The 22,346-nt window shown below is 44.1% G+C and overlaps 1 protein-coding gene across 1 annotated transcript in view; it reads right to left on the reverse strand.

Moving 5' to 3' along the window:
* The window catches only part of LOC135535912 (protein tweety homolog 3-like), a 95,938-nt gene that overhangs the window by 37,878 nt on the left and 35,714 nt on the right, over positions 1-22,346 (reverse strand). The window contains 3 exon segments of the mRNA XM_064962312.1: positions 1,568-1,788; positions 2,966-3,077; positions 21,518-21,717. Coding sequence (XP_064818384.1) covers positions 1,568-1,788; positions 2,966-3,077; positions 21,518-21,717 — 533 coding nt within the window.

A 22,346-nucleotide genomic window follows, 5' to 3' on the forward strand; every position in this document is an offset into this window, starting at 1 on the left:
GGTCTAGTCCAGCAGATGGAACTGTAATGTATGGTACAGACAGTTTATAAGAGGAAGGCAGGTCTCGTCCAGCAGATGGAACTGTAATGTATGGTACAGACAGTATATAAGAGGAAGGCAGGTCTAGTCCAGCAGATGGAACTATAATACTAACCCTGTGTGGTACAGACAGTATATAAGAGGAAGGCAGGTCTAGTCCAGCAGATGGAACTATAATACTAACCCTGTGTGGTACAGACAGTATATAAGAGGAAGGCAGGTCTAGTCCAGCAGATGGAACTGTAATACCAACCCTGTATGGTACAGACAGTATATAAGAGGAAGGCAGGTCTAGTCCAGCAGATGGAACTGTAATACCAACCCTGTATGGTACAGACAGTATATAAGAGGAAGGCAGGTCTAGTCCAGCAGATGGAACTGTAATACCAACCCTGTATGGTACAGACAGTATATAAGAGGAAGGCAGGTCTAGTCCAGCAGATGGAACTATAATACCAACCCTGTATGGTACAGACAGTATATAAGAGGAAGGCAGGTCTAGTCCAGCAGATGGAACTATAATACCAACCCTGTATGGTACAGACAGTATAGAAGAGGAAGGCAGGTCTAGTCCAGCAGATGGAACTATAATACCAACCCTGTATGGTACAGACAGTATATAAGAGGAAGGCAGGTCTAGTCCAGCAGATGGAACTGTAATACCAACCCTGTATGGTACAGACAGTTTATAAGAGGAAGGCAGGTCTAGTCCAGCAGATGGAACTGTAATACCAACCCTGTATGGTACAGACAGTATATAAGAGGAAGGCAGGTCTAGTCCAGCAGATGGAACTGTAATACCAACCCTGTATGGAACAGACAGTATATAAGAGGAAGGCAGGTCTAGTCCAGCAGATGGAACTGTAATACCAACCCTGTATGGTACAGACAGTATATAAGAGGAAGGCAGGTCTAGTCCAGCAGATGGAACTATAATACTAACCCTGTGTGGTACAGACAGTATATAAGAGGAAGGCAGGTCTAGTCCAGCAGATGGAACTGTAATACTAACCCTGTATGGTACAGACAGTATATAAGAGGAAGGCAGGTCTAGTCCAGCAGATGGAACTATAATACCAACCCTGTATGGTACAGACAGTATATAAGAGGAAGGCAGGTCTAGTCCAGCAGATGGAACTGTAATACCAACCCTGTATGGTACAGACAGTATAGAAGAGGAAGGCAGGTCTAGTCCAGCAGATGGAACTGTAATACCAACCCTGTGTGGTACAGACAGTATATAAGAGGAAGGCAGGTCTAGTCCAGCAGATGGAACTGTAATACCAACCCTGTATGGTACAGACAGTATAGAAGAGGAAGGCAGGTCTAGTCCAGCAGATGGAACTGTAATACCAACCCTGTATGGTACAGACAGTATATAAGAGGAAGGCAGGTCTAGTCCAGCAGATGGAACTATAATACCAACCCTGTATGGTACAGACAGTATATAAGAGGAAGGCAGGTCTAGTCCAGCAGATGGAACTGTAATACCAACCCTGTGTGGTACATGTATACAGGTGTAACTCACCTGTACCAGTCAAAGGCTTCCGTCTTGAAGGCCAGGTCTTCTAGGGAGATGTCAGAGTTTCCCCAGAAGGGGATGTCCACCATGAGTCTGACCAGCTCATCCAGCTGACCCTGGAGCTTCTGGACGATGGACACGTAGTCAGTCTGTTCAGAGTAGACCGTCTCCAACTGGACCAGACCTCCTTCCACTGTCTGGTTCAGAGACACGGCGCTGTCCGTCACCTACAGAGAGAGAGAGAGACACATTTGTGAGTGTTTTTTGACAATCTGGAAGGTGTTGAGAGGTAGAACGACAGTGGAAGGATGTTAGCCCTTAGTGTGGTAGGATGAAAGTGGAGGGATGTTAGCCCTTAGTGTGGTAGGATGAAAGTGGAGGGATGTTAGCCCTTAGTGTGGTAGGATGAAAGTGGAGGGATGTTAGCCCTTAGTGTGGTAGGATGAAAGTGGAGGGATGTTAGCCCTTAGTGTGGTAGGATGAAAGTGGAGGGATGTTAGCCCTCTGTGTGGTAGGATGAAAGTGGAGGGATGTTAGCCCTCAGTGTGGTAGGATGAAAGTGGAGGGATGTTAGCCCTCTGTGTGGTAGGATGAAAGTGGAGGGATGTTAGCCCTTAGTGTGGTAGGATGAAAGTGGAGGGATGTTAGCCCTTAGTGTGGTAGGATGAAAGTGAGGGATGTTAGCCCTTAGTGTTGTAGGATGAAAGTGGAGGGATGTTAGCCCTCTGTGTGGTAGGATGAAAGTGGAGGGATGTTAGCCCTCTAGTGTGGTAGGATGAAAGTGGAGGGATGTTAGCCCTTAGTGTGGTAGGATGAAAGTGGAGGGATGTTAGCCCTTGTGTGGTAGGATGAAAGTGGAGGGATGTTAGCCCTTGTGTGGTAGGATGACAGTGGAGGGGTGTTAGCCCTTAGTGTGGTAGGATGAAAGTGAAGGGATGTTAGCCCTCAGTGTGGTAGGATGAAAGTGGAGGGATGTTAGCCCTTAGTGTTGTAGGATGAAAGTGGAGGGATGTTAGCGCTCTGTGCGGTAGGATGAAATTGGAGGGATGTTAGTGCTCTGTGTGGTAGGATGAAATTGGAGGGATGTTAGCCCTCTGTGTTGTAGGATGAAATTGGAGGGATGTTAGCGCTCTGTGCGGTAGGATGAAATTGGAGGGATGTTAGCCCTCAGTGTGGTAGGATGAAAGTGGAGGGATGTTAGAGCTTGTGTGGTAGGATTTGGAGGGATGTTAGCCCTTAGTGTGGTAGGACGACAGTGGAGGGATGTTAGCTCTTAGTGTGGTAGAATGTGTGTGGAGGGATGTTAGAGCTCTGTGTTGTGTGTATTGTGTGTGTGTGTGTGTGTGTGTGTGTGTGTGTGTGTGTGTGTGTGTGTGTGTGTGTGTGTGTGTGTGTGTGTCCCACCAGTTTGTCGACCCCTGCCACGGTGCGGTTGGCGTGCCGTAGAGAATACGCCAGGCGGTTGGCTCCATCACATGACTCCCCATTTCCATAGAAACCCACGGCGATGCCGGCACTGTGGAAAAAAGACAGGAAACAGGAAGTGTTATCGCATTGGCCAATATCAGACACACACACACACACACAGTCCAGCCTCTGTGTGTGTGTTTGCTGTTCCGTCACACACCAGCAGGAGACAGTGTGGAGTAGACAGACAGACAGACAGACAGACAGACAGACAGACAGACAGACAGACAGACAGACAGACAGACAGACAGACAGGCAGACAGACAGACAGACAGACACACAGACCCAATCTATCCCTACGGCTATAGGACAGCAGGAGACAGTGGAGTAGACAGACAGGCAGACAGACAGGCAGGCAGACAGACAGACAGACAGACAGACAGACAGACAGACAGACAGACAGACAGACAGACAGACAGACAGACCCAATCTCTCCCTATGGCTACAGGACTACCAGGAATCACACTACGGCTGGACAAGACAGGCCAGACAGGACAGACAGACAGACAGACCACACATAACAGTGATTATTCTGCAGCTCTGGCTACAGGACCAGGAATCACACACACACACACACACACACACACACACACACACACACACACACACACACACACACACACACACACACAGTTCTCTCCCTCCATCCCTTGCCCCTCTTTTCTCATGCTGTCCCCCTTCTCCCCCTCTCTCTAAACAACAGCCTCACTCACATGGACTGACACCACACACACACACCACACCACACACTGCTTTGTTCAGGGGACCAGTGGGTTAACTGCCTGGTTCAGAGGAACAGTGGGTTAACTGCCTTGTTCAGAGGAACAGTGGGTTAACTGCCTTGCTCAGGGGAACAGTGGGTTAACTGCCTTGTTCAGGGGAACAGTGGGTTAACTGCCTTGTTCAGAGGAACAGTGGGTTAACTGCCTTGTTCAGGGGAACAGTGGGTTAAATGCCTTGTCCAGGGGAACAGTGGGTTAACTGCCTTGTTCAGGGGAACAGTGGGTTAACTGCCTTGTCCAGGGGAACAGTGGGTTAACTGCCTTGCTCAGGGGCAGAACGACAGATGTTTACCTTGTCAGCTTGAGAATTCGATCCAGCAACCTTCCAGTTACTAGTCCAATGCTCTAACCACTAGGCTACCTGCCGCCCCTATACTCTAACCACTAGGCTACCTGCCGCCCCCTACACTCTAACCACTAGGCTATCTGCCGCCCCTACACTCTAACCACTAGGCTACCCTGCCACCCCTACACTCTAACCACTAGGCTACCTGCCGCCCCTACACTCTAACCACTAGGCTACCTGCCGCCCCTACACTCTAACCACTAGGCTACCTGCCGCCCCTACACTCTAACCACTAGGCTACCTGCCTGCCCTACACTCTAACCACTAGGCTACCTGCCGGTGATCACACACACACATCAGAGAGAGGGTGATCACACCCACATCAGAGAGAGGGTGATCACACACACACACATCAGAGAGAGGGTGATCACACACACACATGAGAGAGAGGGTGATCACACACACATCAGAGAGAGGGTGATCACACACACATCAGAGAGAGGGTGATCACACCCACATCAGAGAGAGGGTGATCACACAAACACATCAGAGAGAGGGTGATCACACACACACATCAGAGAGAGGGTGATCACACACACATCAGAGAGGGTGATCACACCCACATCAGAGAGAGAGTGATCACACCCACATCAGAGAGAAGGTGATCACACATCAGAGAGGGTGATCACACACACACATCAGAGAGAGAGTGATCACACACACATCAGAGAAGGTGATCACACACACATCAGAGAGAGGGTGATCACACACACACATCAGAGAGAGAGTGATCACACACACACATCAGAGAGAGTGATCACACCACATCAGAGAGAGAGTGATCACACACATCAGAGAGGTTGATCCTCCTCACTAACCAGTCCTCTGTTTGCCTCTTGTTAACTGTCTGTAATAATGTCTTCTATAGGTTAACTGTCTGTAATAATGTCTTCTATAGGTTAACTGTCTGTAATAATGTCTTCTATAGGTTAACTGTCTGTAATCATGTCTTCTATAGGTTAACTGTCTGTAATAATGTCTTCTATAGGTTAACTGTCTGTAATAATGTCTTCTATAGGTTAACTGTCTGTAATAATGTCTTCTATAGGTTAACTGTCTGTAATAATGTCTTCTATAGGTTAACTGTCTGTAATCATGTATTCTATAGGTTAACTGTCTGTAATAATGTCTTCTATAGGTTAACTGTCTGTAATCATGTATTCTATAGGTTAACTGTCTGTAATAATGTCTTCTATAGGTTAACTGTCTGTAATAATGTATTCTATAGGTTAACTGTCTGTAATAATGTCTTCTATAGGTTAACTGTCTGTAATAATGTATTCTATAGGTTAACTGTCTGTAATAATGTCTTCTATAGGTTATTAACTGTCTGTAATAATGTCTTCTATAGGTTAACTGTCTGTAATAATGTATTCTATAGGTTAACTGTCTGTAATAATGTCTTCTATAGGTTATTAACTGTCTGTAATAATGTCTTCTATAGGTTAACTGTCTGTAATAATGTATTCTATAGGTTAACTGTCTGTAATAATGTCTTCTATAGGTTAACTGTCTGTAATAATGTATTCTATAGGTTAACTGTCTGTAATAATGTCTTCTATAGGTTATTAACTGTCTGTAATAATGTCTTCTATAGGTTAACTGTCTGTAATAATGTCTTCTATAGGTTAACTGTCTGTAATCATGTCTTCTATAGGTTAACTGTCTGTAATAATGTCTTCTATAGGTTAACTGTCTGTAATAATGTCTTCTATAGGTTAACTGTCTGTAATAATGTCTTCTATGGGTTAACTCTGTAATAATGTCTTCTATAGGTTAACTGTCTGTAATAATGTCTTCTATAGGTTAACTGTCTGTAATAATGTATTCTATAGGTTAACTGTCTGTAATAATGTCTTCTATAGGTTAACTGTCTGTAATAATGTCTTCTATAGGTTAACTGTCTGTAATAATGTATTCTATAGGTTAACTGTCTGTAATAATGTCTTCTATAGGTTAACTGTCTGTAATAATGTATTCTATAGGTTAACTGTCTGTAATAATGTCTTCTATGGGTTAACTGTCTGTAATAATGTCTTCTATAGGTTAACTGTCTGTAATCATGTCTTCTATAGGTTATTAACTGTCTGTAATAATGTCTTCTATAGGTTAACTGTCTGTAATAATGTATTCTATAGGTTAACTGTCTGTAATAATGTCTTCTATGGGTTAACTGTCTGTAATAATGTATTCTATAGGTTAACTGTCTGTAATAATGTCTTCTATAGGTTAACTGTCTGTAATAATGTCTTCTATAGGTTAACTGTCTGTAATAATGTCTTCTATAGGTTAACTGTCTGTAATCATGTCTTCTATAGGTTATTAACTGTCTGTAATAATGTCTTCTATAGGTTAACTGTCTGTAATAATGTATTCTATAGGTTAACTGTCTGTAATAATGTCTTCTATGGGTTAACTGTCTGTAATAATGTCTTCTATAGGTTAACTGTCTGTAATAATGTCTTCTATGGGTTAACTGTCTGTAATAATGTCTTCTATAGGTTAACTGTCTGTAATAATGTATTCTATAGGTTAACTGTCTGTAATAATGTCTTCTATGGGTTAACTGTCTGTAATAATGTCTTCTATAGGTTAACTGTCTGTAATAATGTCTTCTATAGGTTAACTGTCTGTAATAATGTCTTCTATAGGTTAACTGGCTGTAATAATGTCTTCTATAGGTTAACTGTCTGTAATAATGTCTTCTATAGGTTATTAACTGTCTCTAATGTCTTCTATAGGTTATTAACTGTCTGTAATAATGTCTTCTATAGGTTAACTGTCTGTAATAATGTCTTCTATAGGTTAACTGTCTGTAATAATGTATTCTATAGGTTAACTGTCTGTAATAATGTCTTCTATAGGTTAACTCTGTAATAATGTCTTCTATAGGTTAACTGTCTGTAATAAGGTCTTCTATAGGTTAACTGTCTGTAATAATGTCTTCTATAGGTTAACTGTCTGTAATAATGTATTCTATAGGTTAACTGTCTGTAATAATGTCTTCTATGGGTTAACTGTCTGTAATAATGTCTTCTATAGGTTAACTGTCTGTAATAATGTCTTCTATGGGTTAACTGTCTGTAATAATGTCTTCTATAGGTTAACTGTCTGTAATAATGTATTCTATAGGTTAACTGTCTGTAATAATGTCTTCTATGGGTTAACTGTCTGTAATAATGTCTTCTATGGGTTAACTGTCTGTAATAAGGTCTTCTATAGGTTAACTGTCTGTAATAATGTCTTCTATAGGTTAACTGGCTGTAATAATGTCTTCTATAGGTTAACTGTCTGTAATAATGTCTTCTATAGGTTATTAACTGTCTCTAATAATGTCTTCTATAGGTTATTAACTGTCTGTAATAATGTCTTCTATAGGTTAACTGTCTGTAATAATGTCTTCTATAGGTTAACTGGCTGTAATAATGTCTTCTATAGGTTAACTGTCTGTAATAATGTCTTCTATAGGTTAACTGTCTGTAATAATGTCTTCTATAGGTTAACTGTCTGTAATAATGTCTTCTATAGGTTAACTGTCTGTAATAAGGTCTTCTATAGGTTAACTGTCTGTAATAAGGTCTTCTATAGGTTAACTGTCTGTAATAATGTCTTCTATAGGTTAACTGTCTGTAATAATGTCTTCTATAGGTTAACTGTCTGTAATAATGTCTTCTATAGGTTAACTGTCTGTAATCATGTATTCTATAGGTTAACTGTCTGTAATAATGTCTTCTATAGGTTAACTGTCTGTAATAATGTATTCTATAGGTTAACTGTCTGTAATAATGTCTTCTATAGGTTAACTGTCTGTAATAATGTATTCTATAGGTTAACTGTCTGTAATAATGTCTTCTATAGGTTATTAACTGTCTGTAATAATGTATTCTATAGGTTAACTGTCTGTAATAATGTCTTCTATAGGTTAACTGTCTGTAATAATGTCTTCTATAGGTTAACTGTCTGTAATAAGGTCTTCTATAGGTTAACTGTCTGTAATAAGGTCTTCTATAGGTTAACTGTCTGTAATAATGTCTTCTATAGGTTAACTGTCTGTAATAATGTCTTCTATAGGTTAACTGTCTGTAATAATGTCTTCTATAGGTTAACTGTCTGTAATCATGTATTCTATAGGTTAACTGTCTGTAATAATGTCTTCTATAGGTTAACTGTCTGTAATAATGTATTCTATAGGTTAACTGTCTGTAATAATGTCTTCTATAGGTTAACTGTCTGTAATAATGTATTCTATAGGTTAACTGTCTGTAATAATGTCTTCTATAGGTTATTAACTGTCTGTAATAATGTCTTCTATAGGTTAACTGTCTGTAATAATGTATTCTATAGGTTAACTGTCTGTAATAATGTCTTCTATAGGTTATTAACTGTCTGTAATAATGTCTTCTATAGGTTAACTGTCTGTAATAATGTATTCTATAGGTTAACTGTCTGTAATAATGTCTTCTATAGGTTAACTGTCTGTAATAATGTATTCTATAGGTTAACTGTCTGTAATAATGTCTTCTATAGGTTATTAACTGTCTGTAATAATGTCTTCTATAGGTTAACTGTCTGTAATAATGTCTTCTATAGGTTAACTGTCTGTAATCATGTCTTCTATAGGTTAACTGTCTGTAATAATGTCTTCTATAGGTTAACTGTCTGTAATAATGTCTTCTATAGGTTAACTGTCTGTAATAATGTCTTCTATGGGTTAACTCTGTAATAATGTCTTCTATAGGTTAACTGTCTGTAATAATGTCTTCTATAGGTTAACTGTCTGTAATAATGTATTCTATAGGTTAACTGTCTGTAATAATGTCTTCTATAGGTTAACTGTCTGTAATAATGTCTTCTATAGGTTAACTGTCTGTAATAATGTATTCTATAGGTTAACTGTCTGTAATAATGTCTTCTATAGGTTAACTGTCTGTAATAATGTATTCTATAGGTTAACTGTCTGTAATAATGTCTTCTATGGGTTAACTGTCTGTAATAATGTCTTCTATAGGTTAACTGTCTGTAATCATGTCTTCTATAGGTTATTAACTGTCTGTAATAATGTCTTCTATAGGTTAACTGTCTGTAATAATGTATTCTATAGGTTAACTGTCTGTAATAATGTCTTCTATGGGTTAACTGTCTGTAATAATGTATTCTATAGGTTAACTGTCTGTAATAATGTCTTCTATAGGTTAACTGTCTGTAATAATGTCTTCTATAGGTTAACTGTCTGTAATAATGTCTTCTATAGGTTAACTGTCTGTAATCATGTCTTCTATAGGTTATTAACTGTCTGTAATAATGTCTTCTATAGGTTAACTGTCTGTAATAATGTATTCTATAGGTTAACTGTCTGTAATAATGTCTTCTATGGGTTAACTGTCTGTAATAATGTCTTCTATAGGTTAACTGTCTGTAATAATGTCTTCTATGGGTTAACTGTCTGTAATAATGTCTTCTATAGGTTAACTGTCTGTAATAATGTATTCTATAGGTTAACTGTCTGTAATAATGTCTTCTATGGGTTAACTGTCTGTAATAATGTCTTCTATAGGTTAACTGTCTGTAATAATGTCTTCTATAGGTTAACTGTCTGTAATAATGTCTTCTATAGGTTAACTGGCTGTAATAATGTCTTCTATAGGTTAACTGTCTGTAATAATGTCTTCTATAGGTTATTAACTGTCTCTAATGTCTTCTATAGGTTATTAACTGTCTGTAATAATGTCTTCTATAGGTTAACTGTCTGTAATAATGTCTTCTATAGGTTAACTGTCTGTAATAATGTATTCTATAGGTTAACTGTCTGTAATAATGTCTTCTATAGGTTAACTCTGTAATAATGTCTTCTATAGGTTAACTGTCTGTAATAAGGTCTTCTATAGGTTAACTGTCTGTAATAATGTCTTCTATAGGTTAACTGTCTGTAATAATGTATTCTATAGGTTAACTGTCTGTAATAATGTCTTCTATGGGTTAACTGTCTGTAATAATGTCTTCTATAGGTTAACTGTCTGTAATAATGTCTTCTATGGGTTAACTGTCTGTAATAATGTCTTCTATAGGTTAACTGTCTGTAATAATGTATTCTATAGGTTAACTGTCTGTAATAATGTCTTCTATGGGTTAACTGTCTGTAATAATGTCTTCTATGGGTTAACTGTCTGTAATAAGGTCTTCTATAGGTTAACTGTCTGTAATAATGTCTTCTATAGGTTAACTGGCTGTAATAATGTCTTCTATAGGTTAACTGTCTGTAATAATGTCTTCTATAGGTTATTAACTGTCTCTAATAATGTCTTCTATAGGTTATTAACTGTCTGTAATAATGTCTTCTATAGGTTAACTGTCTGTAATAATGTCTTCTATAGGTTAACTGGCTGTAATAATGTCTTCTATAGGTTAACTGTCTGTAATAATGTCTTCTATAGGTTAACTGTCTGTAATAATGTCTTCTATAGGTTAACTGTCTGTAATAATGTCTTCTATAGGTTAACTGTCTGTAATAAGGTCTTCTATAGGTTAACTGTCTGTAATAAGGTCTTCTATAGGTTAACTGTCTGTAATAATGTCTTCTATAGGTTAACTGTCTGTAATAATGTCTTCTATAGGTTAACTGTCTGTAATAATGTCTTCTATAGGTTAACTCTGTAATAATGTCTTCTATAGGTTAACTGTCTGTAATAATGTCTTCTATAGGTTAACTGTCTTTAATAATGTCTTCTATAGGTTAACTGGCTGTAATAATGTCTTCTATAGGTTAACTGTCTGTAATCATGTCTTCTATAGGTTAACTCCTGTAATAATGTCTTCTATAGGTTAACTCTGTAATCATGTCTTCTATAGGTTAACTCTGTAATCATGTCTTCTATAGGTTAACTCTGTAATAATGTCTTCTATAGGTTAACTCTGTAATCATGTCTTCTATAGGTTAACTCTGTAATCATGTCTTCTATAGGTTAACTGTCTGTAATAATGTCTTCTATGGGTTAACTGTCTGTAATGATGTATTCTATAGGTTAACTGTCTGTAATAATGTCTTCTATAGGTTAACTGTCTGTAATAATGTCTTCTATAGGTTAACTGTCTGTAATAATGTCTTCTATAGGTTAACTGTCTGTAATAATGTCTTCTATAGGTTAACTGTCTGTAATAATGTCTTCTATAGGTTAACTGTCTGTAATCATGTCTTCTATAGGTTAACTGTCTGTAATAATGTCTTCTATAGGTTAACTGTCTGTAATAATGTATTCTATAGGTTAACTGTCTGTAATAATGTCTTCTATAGGTTAACTGTCTGTAATAATGTCTTCTATAGGTTAACTGTCTGTAATCATGTCTTCTATAGGTTAACTGTCTGTAATAATGTCTTCTATAGGTTAACTGTCTGTAATCATGTCTTCTATAGGTTAACTGTCTGTAATCATGTCTTCTATAGGTTAACTGTCTGTAATAATGTCTTCTATAGGTTAACTGTCTGTAATAATGTCTTCTATAGGTTAACTCTGTAATCATGTCTTCTATAGGTTAACTGTCTGTAATCATGTCTTCTATAGGTTAACTGTCTGTAATAATGTCTTCTATAGGTTAACTGTCTGTAATAATGTCTTCTATAGGTTAACTCTGTAATAATGTCTTCTATGGGTTAACTCTGTAATCATGTCTTCTATAGGTTAACTGTCTGTAATAATGTCTTCTATAGGTTAACTGTCTGTAATAATGTCTTCTATAGGTTAACTGTCTGTAATAATGTCTTCTATAGGTTAACTGTCTGTAATAATGTCTTCTATAGGTTAACTGTCTGTAATAATGTCTTCTATAGGTTAACTGTCTGTAATAATGTATTCTATAGGTTAACTGTCTGTAATAATGTCTTCTATAGGTTAACTGTCTGTAATAATGTCTTCTATAGGTTAACTGTCTGTAATCATGTCTTCTATAGGTTAACTGTCTGTAATCATGTCTTCTATAGGTTAACTGTCTGTAATAATGTCTTCTATAGGTTAACTGTCTGTAATAATGTCTTCTATAGGTTAACTGTCTGTAATAATGTCTTCTATAGGTTAACTGTCTGTAATAATGTCTTCTATAGGTTAACTGTCTGTAATAATGTCTTCTATAGGTTAACTGTCTGTAATAATGTCTTCTATAGGTTAACTGTCTGTAATCATGTCTTCTATAGGTTAACTGTCTGTAATAATGTCTTCTATAGGTTAACTGCCCTCACACATTTAGAACCATCAGTATAGCACTTCATTCTAGCACTTCATTAACTACACTACCCCCTGTTAAACCATGTGTGTGTGTGTGTGTGTGTGTGTGTGTGTGTGTGTGTGTGTGTGTGTGTGTGTGTGTGTGTGTGTGTGTCTGTGTGTCTGTGTGTGTGTGTGTGTGCGTCTGTGTCCACCCATTAAAAGAGTTCTGTGGTTTAATCAGAGTTCTATGATGGACCTCATATTGTTATACCACAGAGATGTAGGGAGGGAGGGAGGGAGGGAGGGAGAGAGGGAGGCAGGAATGCATATGCTAGACAATGGAAGGAAGAGGGAGGGAGAATCAAACAAATTCTCTTCCCTCTCTTTCTCTCTTTAAGCTCTCTTCCTCACTCCGTTTATTCTCCCTGTTCTAATGCCTCCTTCTACCAGAGGATTTAATGACTTCCTCCATCCGCTTAGAGAGGGAGGGAGAGATGGGGAAAGAGAGGAGAGATGAGGAGAGATGGGGGAGAGAGGAGAGATGGGGAGAGAGAGGAGAGATGGGAGAGAGAGGAGAGATGGGGAGAGAGAGGAGAGATGGGAGAGAGAGAGGAGAGATGGGAGAGAGAGAGGAGAGATGAGGAGAGATGGGAGAGAGAGAAGAGATGGGGAGGGAGAGGAGAGATGGGGAGGGAGAGGAGAGATGGGGAGGGAGAGGAGAGATGGGGAGAGAGAGAGAGATTGGGAGAGAGAGGAGAGATGGGGAGAGAGAGGAGAGATGGGAGAGAGGAGAGATGGGGAGAGAGAGGAGAGAGAGGAGAGAGAGGAGAGATGGGGGAGAGAGGAGAGATGGGGAGAGAGAGGAGAGATGGGAGAGAGAGGAGGGATGGGGAGGGAGAGGAGAGATGGGAGAGAGAGAGGAGAGATGGGGAGAGAGAGGAGAGATGGGAGAGAGAGAGATACGAGAGATGGGAGAGAGAGAGGGGGAGAGAGAGGAGAGATGAGAGAGGAGAGATGGGAGAGAGAAGACGAGAGATGGGGAGAGAGATACATGGAGAGAGAGAAAAAAGCGTGAGAGCTAGAGAGCGAGCTTTAGAGCGAGCGTGAGAGCGAGCGTGAGAGCTAGAGAGCGAGCGTGAGAGCGAGAGAGAGAAGGATATAGGTAAAAGCGTGTTCTCTCACTCCGTGAGGTCAGTGCTGCCTCAGAAACAGAGGAGTGTGTTTGTAAGTGTACATAGTGTGTGTGTAGTGTGTACGTAGTGTGTGTGTAGTGTGTATGTAGTGTGTGTGTAGTGTGTGTGTGTAGTGTGTGTGTAGTGTGTGTGTAGTGTGTGTGTAGTGTGTGTGTAGTGTGTGTGTAGTGTGTGTGTATTGTGTATGTAGTGTGTATGTAGTGTGTGTGTAGTGTGTGTGTACATGTTTACACTGAGTGTATAAAACACTAGGAACATGACAGACTGACCAGGTGAATCCAGGTGAAAGCTATGATCCCTTATTGATGTCACTTGTTAAATCCACTTCAATCAGTGTAGATGAAGGGGAGGAGACGGGTTAAAGAAGGGGGAGGAGACGGGTTAAAGAAGGGGGAGGAGACGGGTTAAAGAAGGCGGAGGAGACGGGTTAAAGAAGGGGGAGGAGACGGGTTAAAGAAGGGGGAGGAGACGGGTTAAAGAAGGGGGAGGAGACGGGTTAAAGAAGGGGGAGGAGACGGGTTAAAGAAGGGGGAGGAGACGGGTTAAAGAAGGGGGAGGAGACGGGTTAAAGAAGGGGAGGAGACGGGTTAAAGAAGGGGGAGGAGACGGGTTAAAGAAGGGGGAGGAGACGGGTTAAAGAAGGTGGAGGAGACGGGTTAAAGAAGGGGGAGGAGACGGGTTAAAGAAGGGGGAGGAGACGGGTTAAAGAAGGGGGAGGAGACAACCTCTTAAGGATCAGCCCCTTTTTTTTTTCAATTTTTGCCTAAAATGACCCAAATCTAACTGCCTGTGGCTCAGGACCTGAAGCAAGATATGCAAATTATTGGTACCATTTGACAGGAAACACACACAGTTTATGGAAATGTGAAAGGAATGTAGTAGAATATAACACAATAGATCTGGTAAAAATTAATACAAAAAAAAAATACAAAATTTGTTTGTATTTTTTTTCTACCATTTACATTTACATTTAAGTCATTTAGCAGACGCTCTTATCCAGAGCGACTTACAAATTGGTGAATTCACCTTCTGACATCCAGTGGAACAATCATCTTTGAAATGCAAGAGAAAGGCCATAAAGTATTATTCCAGCCCAGGTGCAATTTATATTTTGGACACTAGATGGCAGCAGTGTATATGCAAAGTTTTAGACTGATCCAATGAACCATTGAGTTTCTGTTCAAAGTGCTGTATCAAGTCGGCCCAAATGTGCCTCATTGGTTTATTGGTAACTTTACAAGTTCATAACTGTCCCCTCTCCTCAAACAATAGCATGGTATTATTTCACTGTAACAGCTACTGTAAATTGGACAGTGCAGTTAGATTAACAAGAATTTAAGCTTTCTGCCAATATCAGATATGTCTATGTCCTGGGTAGTGTTCTTGTTACTTACAACCTCATGCTAATCGCATTAGTCTACGTTAGCTCGACCGTCCCGAGGAAGGGACACCGATCCCAAATACATTTTAAAGAAGGATTTTTAAGGAAACATAAAATAAATCACAATATCAAACAATTAGTCAGATCAAAATTGGATTAGAGGCCAACAATGGAATAATATTAAAATCTATTTTTCCATGTAAATAAATAAAAAAGCCTACATGTCACAGTGGAGATGAAATGCCTACAGCCTACAGCCTACAGCCTACAGCCTACAGCCTCATGTCACAGTGGAGATGAAATGCCTACAGCCTACAGCCTCATGTCACCGTGGAGATGAAATGCCTACAGCCTACAGCCTTCAGCCTACAGCCTTCAGCCTACAACCTACAGCCTACAGCCTACATGTCCAACCCAAAGCTGATGAGAAGCCAGAAAACGGAGCCAAACTTTAATGGGACTTTAATGACATAAATATAATGAAGGATAATTCACATTAACGTCTAAAGGCCAGTCATGTCTGACTAATATAATGAAGGGTAATTATAGGAGAGGAGACCCTCTAGTCTAGGAGACCCTCCAAAAGAGCCTCTAGTCTAGGAGAGCCTCCAGGAGACCCTCTAGTCTAGGAGACCCTCCAGGAGAGTCTCTAGTCTAGGAGAGCCTCCAGGAGGGCCTCTAGTCTAGGAGACCCTCCAAAGAGGCTCTAGTCTAGGAGAGCCTCTAGTCTAGGAGAGCCTCCAGGAGACCCTCTAGTCTAGGAGACCCTCCAGGAGAGTCTCTAGTCTAGGAGAGCCTCCAGGAGAGCCTCTAGTCTAGGAGAGCCTCCAGGAGTCTCTAGTCTAGGAGAGCCTCCAGGAGGGCCTCTAGTCTAGGAGAGCCTCCAGGAAAGCCTCTAGTCTAGGAGAGCCTCCAGGAGGGCCTCTAGTCTAGGAGAGCCTCTAGTCCAGGAGACCCTCCAGGAGAGCCTCTAGTCTAGGAGACCCTCTAGTCTAGGAGAGCCTCTAGTCCAAGAGACCCTCCAGGAGAGCCTTAAAGGGGCAGTGTTGTATAAAATATATATAGTCATGCATTTTATTTTGTAAAGTGGTTTCTTGCATCATACAATCATGTAAACATTGTGAACACGTAAAAAACGAGTTGGACAGTTACAGTCATAGTCCTATAGAGACTTACAGAGTCAATCTATCCTGTCTTCCAAAGCCAGAGAGAGAGACAGCCAGAGAGAGAGAGAGAGAGAGACAGACAGCCAGAGAGACAGAGCCAGAGAGAGAGACAGGGAGAGAGAGAGAGAAAGAGAGAGAGAGAGAGAGACACAGAGAGAGACACAGAGAGAGAGAAAGACAGCCAGAGAGAGGGAGAGACACAGAGAGAGAGAGACAGAGAGAGACACAGAGAGAGAGAAAGACAGCCAGAGAGAGAGAGAGAGAGAGACAGACAGCCAGAGAGACAGATCCAGAGAGAGAGAGAGAGAGAGAGAGAGAGAGAGAGAGACACAGAGAGAGACACAGAGAGAGACACAGAGAGAGACACAGAGAGAGAGAAAGACAGCCAGAGAGAGAGAGACAGGGAGAGAGAGAGAGACACAGAGAGAGAGAGAGAGAGAGAGAGAGAGAGACACAGAGAGAGAGAAAGAGAGACAGATGGAGACAGAGAGAGAGAGAGAGACAGTGAGAGAAAGAAAGAGCTCAATATCAAATATTTAACATCAACTATAACAGTTAATCATCAAATATTTAAACCTGCAAAACACATCGCTACCATGTAGTCACCAGTCAGCTCCCTGTCTCTTCACTATATCATGAATATGCCCTCTGCATCAAATCTACTGCTGTCTCCATGGCAACCTTTCTCGGTGAGAACAGAGACCGAATGGTACAGAGAAAGAGAGGGAAGCAGAGTGTAGTGTTTGAAATGTGTTTGCCAAGAGAGATGCAAGTCAGTGTGGAAGTGTGTGATGATAACGTGTGTGTGTGTGTGTGTGTGTGTACCCCAGCCAGCCAAAGGGTCCAATATGACCTAAATAATCTATTTCAGAAACACTAAGCTAATCTGACATCACCCTGTATCACACTATTACACTGCTTCACACGGAGCAGACAGAATACCAGAGAGAGAGAGAGAGAGACGGAGAGAGACGAGAGAGAGGCGGAGAGAGAGAGAGAGAGAGAGAGACAGAGAGAGACGGAGAGAGAGGGAGAGAGAGGGGAGAGAGAGAGAGAGAGAGAGACAGAGAGACAGAGAGACAGAGAGACAGAGAGACAGAGAGAGAGAGAGACAGAGAGAGAGAGAGAGACTAAAAAAGTCACTGCAGATTCTCTCTTTCTCTCTTTCCCCTCCTGGCCCTGTTACTATGGTTACAGGGTCAATGACCTTGGTGTTGAAACTGTTCTATAAACACTGAAATTCCAGGGATTTTCCCCAAAATACAGACCTGATGACTCACAGTATCATACACATATACAGTGTACTGTAACCGTTCGGCAGTATTCAGCTTCAACTGTGCTACTGAAACTGGCCCAGTTCCCCCAGTTCTCCCAGTTCCCCCAGTTCTCCCAGTTCTCCCAGTTCCCCCAGTTCTCCCAGTTCTCCCAGTTCTCCCAGTTCCCCCAGTTCTCCCAGTTCTCCCAGTTCCCCAGTTCCCCCAGTTCTCCCAGTTCCCCCAGTTCTCCCAGTTCTCCCAGTTCTCCCAGTTCCCCCAGTTCTCCCAGTTCCCCCAGTTCTCCCAGTTCCCCCAGTTCTCCCAGTTCCCCCAGTTCCCCCAGTTCCCCCAGTTCCCCCAGTTCTCCCAGTTCCCCCAGTTCTCCCAGTTCCCCCAGTTCTCCCAGTTCCCCCAGTTCCCCCAGTTCTCCCAGTTCCCCCAGTTCTCCCAGTTCCCCCAGGTCTCCCAGTTCTCCCAGTTCTCCCAGTTCTCCCAGTTCCCCCAGTTCTCCCAGTTCCCCCAGTTCTCCCAGTTCCCCCAGTTCTCCCAGTTCCCCCAGTTCCCCCAGTTCTCCCAGTTCTCCCAGTTCCCCAGTTCTCCCAGGTCCCCCAGGTCTCCCAGTTCCCCCAGGTCTCCCAGGTCTCCCAGTTCCCCCAGTTCTCCCAGTTCCCCCAGTTCCCCCAGGTCCCCCAGGTCCCCCAGTTCCCCCAGTTCTCCCAGTTCCCCCAAGTCCCCCAGGTCTCCCAGGTCTCCCAGTTCTCCCAGTTCTCCCAGGTCCCCCAGGTCTCCCAGTTCCCCCAGTTCCCCCAGGTCTCCCAGTTCCCCCAGTTCCCCAGGTCTCCCAGTTCCCCCAGTTCTCCCAGTTCTCCCAGTTCTCCCAGTTCCCCCAGTTCCCCCAGTTCTCCCAGTTCCCCCAGGTCTCCCAGTTCCCCCAGTTCCCCCAGTTCTCCCAGTTCCCCCAGTTCCCCCAGTTCTCCCAGTTCTCCCAGTTCCCCCAGTTCCCCCAGGTCTCCCAGTTCCCCCAGTTCTCCCTGGTCTCCCAGTTCCCCCAGTTCTCCCAGTTCTCCCAGTTCCCCCAGGTCTCCCAGTTCCCCCAGTTCTCCCTGGTCTCCCAGTTCCCCCAGTTCTCCCAGTTCCCCAGTTCTCCCTGGTCTCCCAGTTCCCCCAGGTCTCCCAGGTCTCCCAGTTCTCCCAGTTCCCCCAGTTCCCCCAGTTCTCCCAGTTCCCCCAGTTCCCCCAGTTCTCCCAGTTCCCCCAGTTCCCCCAGTTCCCCCAGTTCTCCCAGTTCCCCCAGTTCTCCCAGTTCCCCCAGTTCCCCCAGTTCTCCCAGTTCCCCCAGTTCTCCCAGTTCTCCCAGTTCCCCCAGTTCTCCCAGTTCCCCCAGTTCCCCCAGGTCTCCCAGGTCTCCCAGTTCCCCCAGTTCCCCCAGGTCTCCCAGTTCCCCCAGTTCTCCCAGTTCTCCCAGTTCCCCCAGTTCCCCCAGGTCTCCCAGTTCCCCCAGTTCTCCCAGTTCCCCCAGTTCTACCAGTTCCCCCAGGTCTCCCAGTTCCCCCAGTTCTCCCAGTTCTCCCAGTTCTCCCAGTTCCCCCAGTTCTCCCAGTTCCCCCAGTTCTCCCAGTTCTCCCAGTTCCCCCAGGTCTCCCAGGTCTCCCAGTTCCCCCAGTTCTCCCAGTTCCCCCAGGTCTCCCCAGTTCTCCCAGGTCTCCCAGTTCCCCCAGTTCCCCCAGTTCTCCCTGGTCTCCCAGTTCCCCCAGTTCTCCCAGTTCTCCCAGTTCCCCCAGTTCCCCCAGTTCCACCCAGGTCTCCCAGTTCCCCCAGTTCTCCCTGGTCTCCCAGTTCCCCCAGTTCTCCCAGTTCCCCCAGTTCTCCCTGGTCTCCCAGTTCTCCCAGTTCTCCCAGTTCCCCCAGGTCTCCCAGGTCTCCCAGTTCCCCAAGTTCTCCCTGGTCTCCCAGTTCCCCCAGTTCTCCCAGTTCCCCAGTTCTCCCTGGTCTCCCAGTTCTCCCAGTTCCCCCAGTTCCCCCAGTTCTCCCAGTTCTCCCAGTTCCCCCAGTTCTCCCAGTTCTCCCAGTTCCCCCAGTTCCCCAGGTCTCCCAGTTCCCCCAGTTCTCCCTGGTCTCCCAGTTCCCCCAGTTCTCCCAGTTCTCCCAGTTCTCCCAGTTCCCCCAGTTCCCCCAGTTCCCCCAGGTCTCCCAGTTCCCCCAGTTCTCCCAGTTCTCCCAGTTCCCCCAGTTCTCCCAGTTCCCCGTGTCTCCCAGTTCCCCCAGTTCTCCCAGTTCTCCCAGTTCTCCCAGTTCCCCCAGTTCCCCCAGTTCTCCCAGTTCCCCCAGGTCTCCCAGTTCCCCAGTTCTCCCTGGTCTCCCAGTTCTCCCAGTTCTCCCAGTTCCCCCAGGTCTCCCAGGTCTCCCAGTTCCCCCAGTTCTCCCAGTTACCCCAGTTCCCCCAGGTCTCCCAGTTCCCCAGTTCTCCCTGGTCTCCCAGTTCCCCCAGTTCTCCCAGTTCTCCCAGTTCTCCCAGTTCCCCCAGGTCTCCCAGTTCCCCTGTCCTCCCTGGTCTCCCAGTTCTCCCTGGTCTCCCAGTTCCCCAGTTCTCCCTGGTCTCCCAGTTCTCCCAGTTCTCCCAGTTCCCCCAGGTCTCCCAGTTCCCCCAGTTCTCCCTGGTCTCCCAGTTCCCCCAGTTCTCCCAGTTCCCCCAGTTCTCCCTGGTCTCCCAGTTCTCCCAGTTCTCCCAGTTCTCCCAGTTCCCCCAGGTCTCCCAGGTCTCCCAGTTCCCCCAGTTCTCCCAGTTCCCCCAGTTCCCCCAGTTCTCCCAGTTCTCCCAGGTCTCCCAGTTCCCCCAGTTCTCCCAGTTCTCCCAGTTCTCCCAGTTCTCCCAGTTCCCCAGTTCTCCCAGTTCTCCCAGTTCTCCCAGGTCTCCCAGTTCTCCCAGGTCTCCCAGTTCCCCAGTTCTCCCTGGTCTCCCAGTTCCCCCAGTTCTCCCAGTTCTCCCAGTTCTCCCAGTTCCCCCAGTTCCCCCAGGTCTCCCAGTTCGCCCAGTTCTCCCTGGTCTCCCAGTTCCCCCAGTTCTCCCAGTTCCCCCAGTTCTCCCTGGTCTCCCAGTTCTCCCAGTTCTCCCAGTTCCCCCAGTTCTTCCAGTTCCCCCAGTTCTCCCTGGTCTCCCAGTTCCCCAGTTCTCCCAGTTCTCCCAGGTCTCCCAGTTCTCCCAGTTCCCCCAGTTCCCCCAGGTCTCCCAGGTCTCCCAGTTCTCCCAGTTCTCCCAGTTCCCCCAGTTCTCCCAGTTCCCCCAGTTCCCCCAGTTCTCCCAGTTCCCCAGTTCCCCCAGTTCTCCCAGTTCCCCCAGTTCTCCCAGTTCCCCCAGTTCTCCCAGTTCCCCCAGTTCTCCCAGTTCCCCCAGGTCTCCCAGTTCCCCCAGTTCCCCCAGTTCCCCCAGTTCTCCCTGGTCTCCCAGTTCTCCCAGTTCTCCCAGTTCCCCCAGTTCTCCCAGTTCTCCCAGTTCCCCCAGTTCTCCCAGTTCTCCCAGTTCCCCCAGTTCTCCCAGTTCTCCCAGTTCTCCCAGGTCTCCCAGTTCCCCCAGTTCTCCCAGTTCTCCCAGTTCTCCCAGTTCTCCCTGGTCTCCCAGTTCTCCCAGTTCTCCCAGGTCTCCCAGTTCTCCCAAGTCTCCCAGTTCTCCCAGTTCTCCCAGTTCTCCCAGTTCCCCCAGGTCCCCCAGTTCTCCCTGGTAGAACTATGTCCTTATAGAGGATACTATATAATGTCATCATAGAGCTGATCTACAACAGACAGGTAGAACGATGTCCTTATAGAGGATACTATATAATGTCATCATAGAGCTGAACTATGTCCTTATAGAGGATACTATATAATGTCATCATAGAGCTGATCTACAACAGACAGGTAGAACGATGTCCTTATAGAGGATACTATATAATGTCATCATAGAGCTGAACTATGTCCTTATAGAGGATACTATATAATGTCATCATAGAGCTGATCTTCAACAGACTGGGAGAACTATGTCCTTATAGAGGATACTATATAATGTCATCATAGAGATGATCTCTGTGTGTGTGTGTGTGTGTGTGTGTGTGTGTGTGTGTGTGTGTGTGTGTGTGTGTGTGTGTGTGTGTGTGTGTGTGTGTGTGTGTGTGTGTGTGTGTGTGTGTTACCACTAACCTGCAGACGAGTGTGGCGATGATGACACACCAGGCTGTACAACAGCAGTCAGGGTTGGGGGGCTGGTGTGTGTGTGAGTGAGAACGTGTGTCGTCATGGGTCTTGCGTCGTCGGCAGCACAGCCAGAAAGAGTAGAATAGGAGGAAGAGGAGATCCAGAGCCAGACACACCAACGCTATTCCACCTAGCAACAGCACCGACTGGGGAGAGAGAGAGAGACAAGAGAGAGAGACAGAGAGAGACAGAGAGAGAGAAGGAGACAGAGAGAGAGAGGAGAGAGGGAGAAAGAGAGAGGAGACAGAGAGAGAGAAGAGAGACAGAGAGAGAGAGACAGAGAGAGAGAGAGAGGGAGAGAGAGAGGAGAGAGAGAGAGAGAAAGAGAGAAGAAGGAGACAGAGAGAGAAGAGAGAGAGAGAGAGGAGAAGAGAGAGAGAAGGAGACACAGAGAGAGAGAGAGAGAGAGAAGGAGACAGAGAGAGAGAGAGAGAGAGAGACAGATAGAGAGAAGAAAAGGAGACAGGAGACAGAGAGAGAGAGAGAGAGAGAGAGAGAGAGAGAGAGAGAGAGAGAGAAAGAGAGAGAATATGACAGGATATGACATCACTACCACTTGGATCTAAACAAGCCTTTCCAACTGGACACAAACTGGTTGAATCTACGTTGCTTCCACGTCATTTCAACAACAACAACAAAAAGTCTCAAATGTGATGACGTTGAATTAACGTGGACAACTGATGATTAACAGAAAGACATCAACATAATGGAATCTGGACAATGTTTGTCTTTTCTTTCCGCTTTCTACATTTTAACTTTTAAATCAACTGACTTT

Source organism: Oncorhynchus masou, unplaced genomic scaffold (genome assembly GCF_036934945.1).
Source record: "Oncorhynchus masou masou isolate Uvic2021 unplaced genomic scaffold, UVic_Omas_1.1 unplaced_scaffold_531, whole genome shotgun sequence".
Lineage (NCBI taxonomy): Eukaryota > Metazoa > Chordata > Actinopteri > Salmoniformes > Salmonidae > Oncorhynchus > Oncorhynchus masou.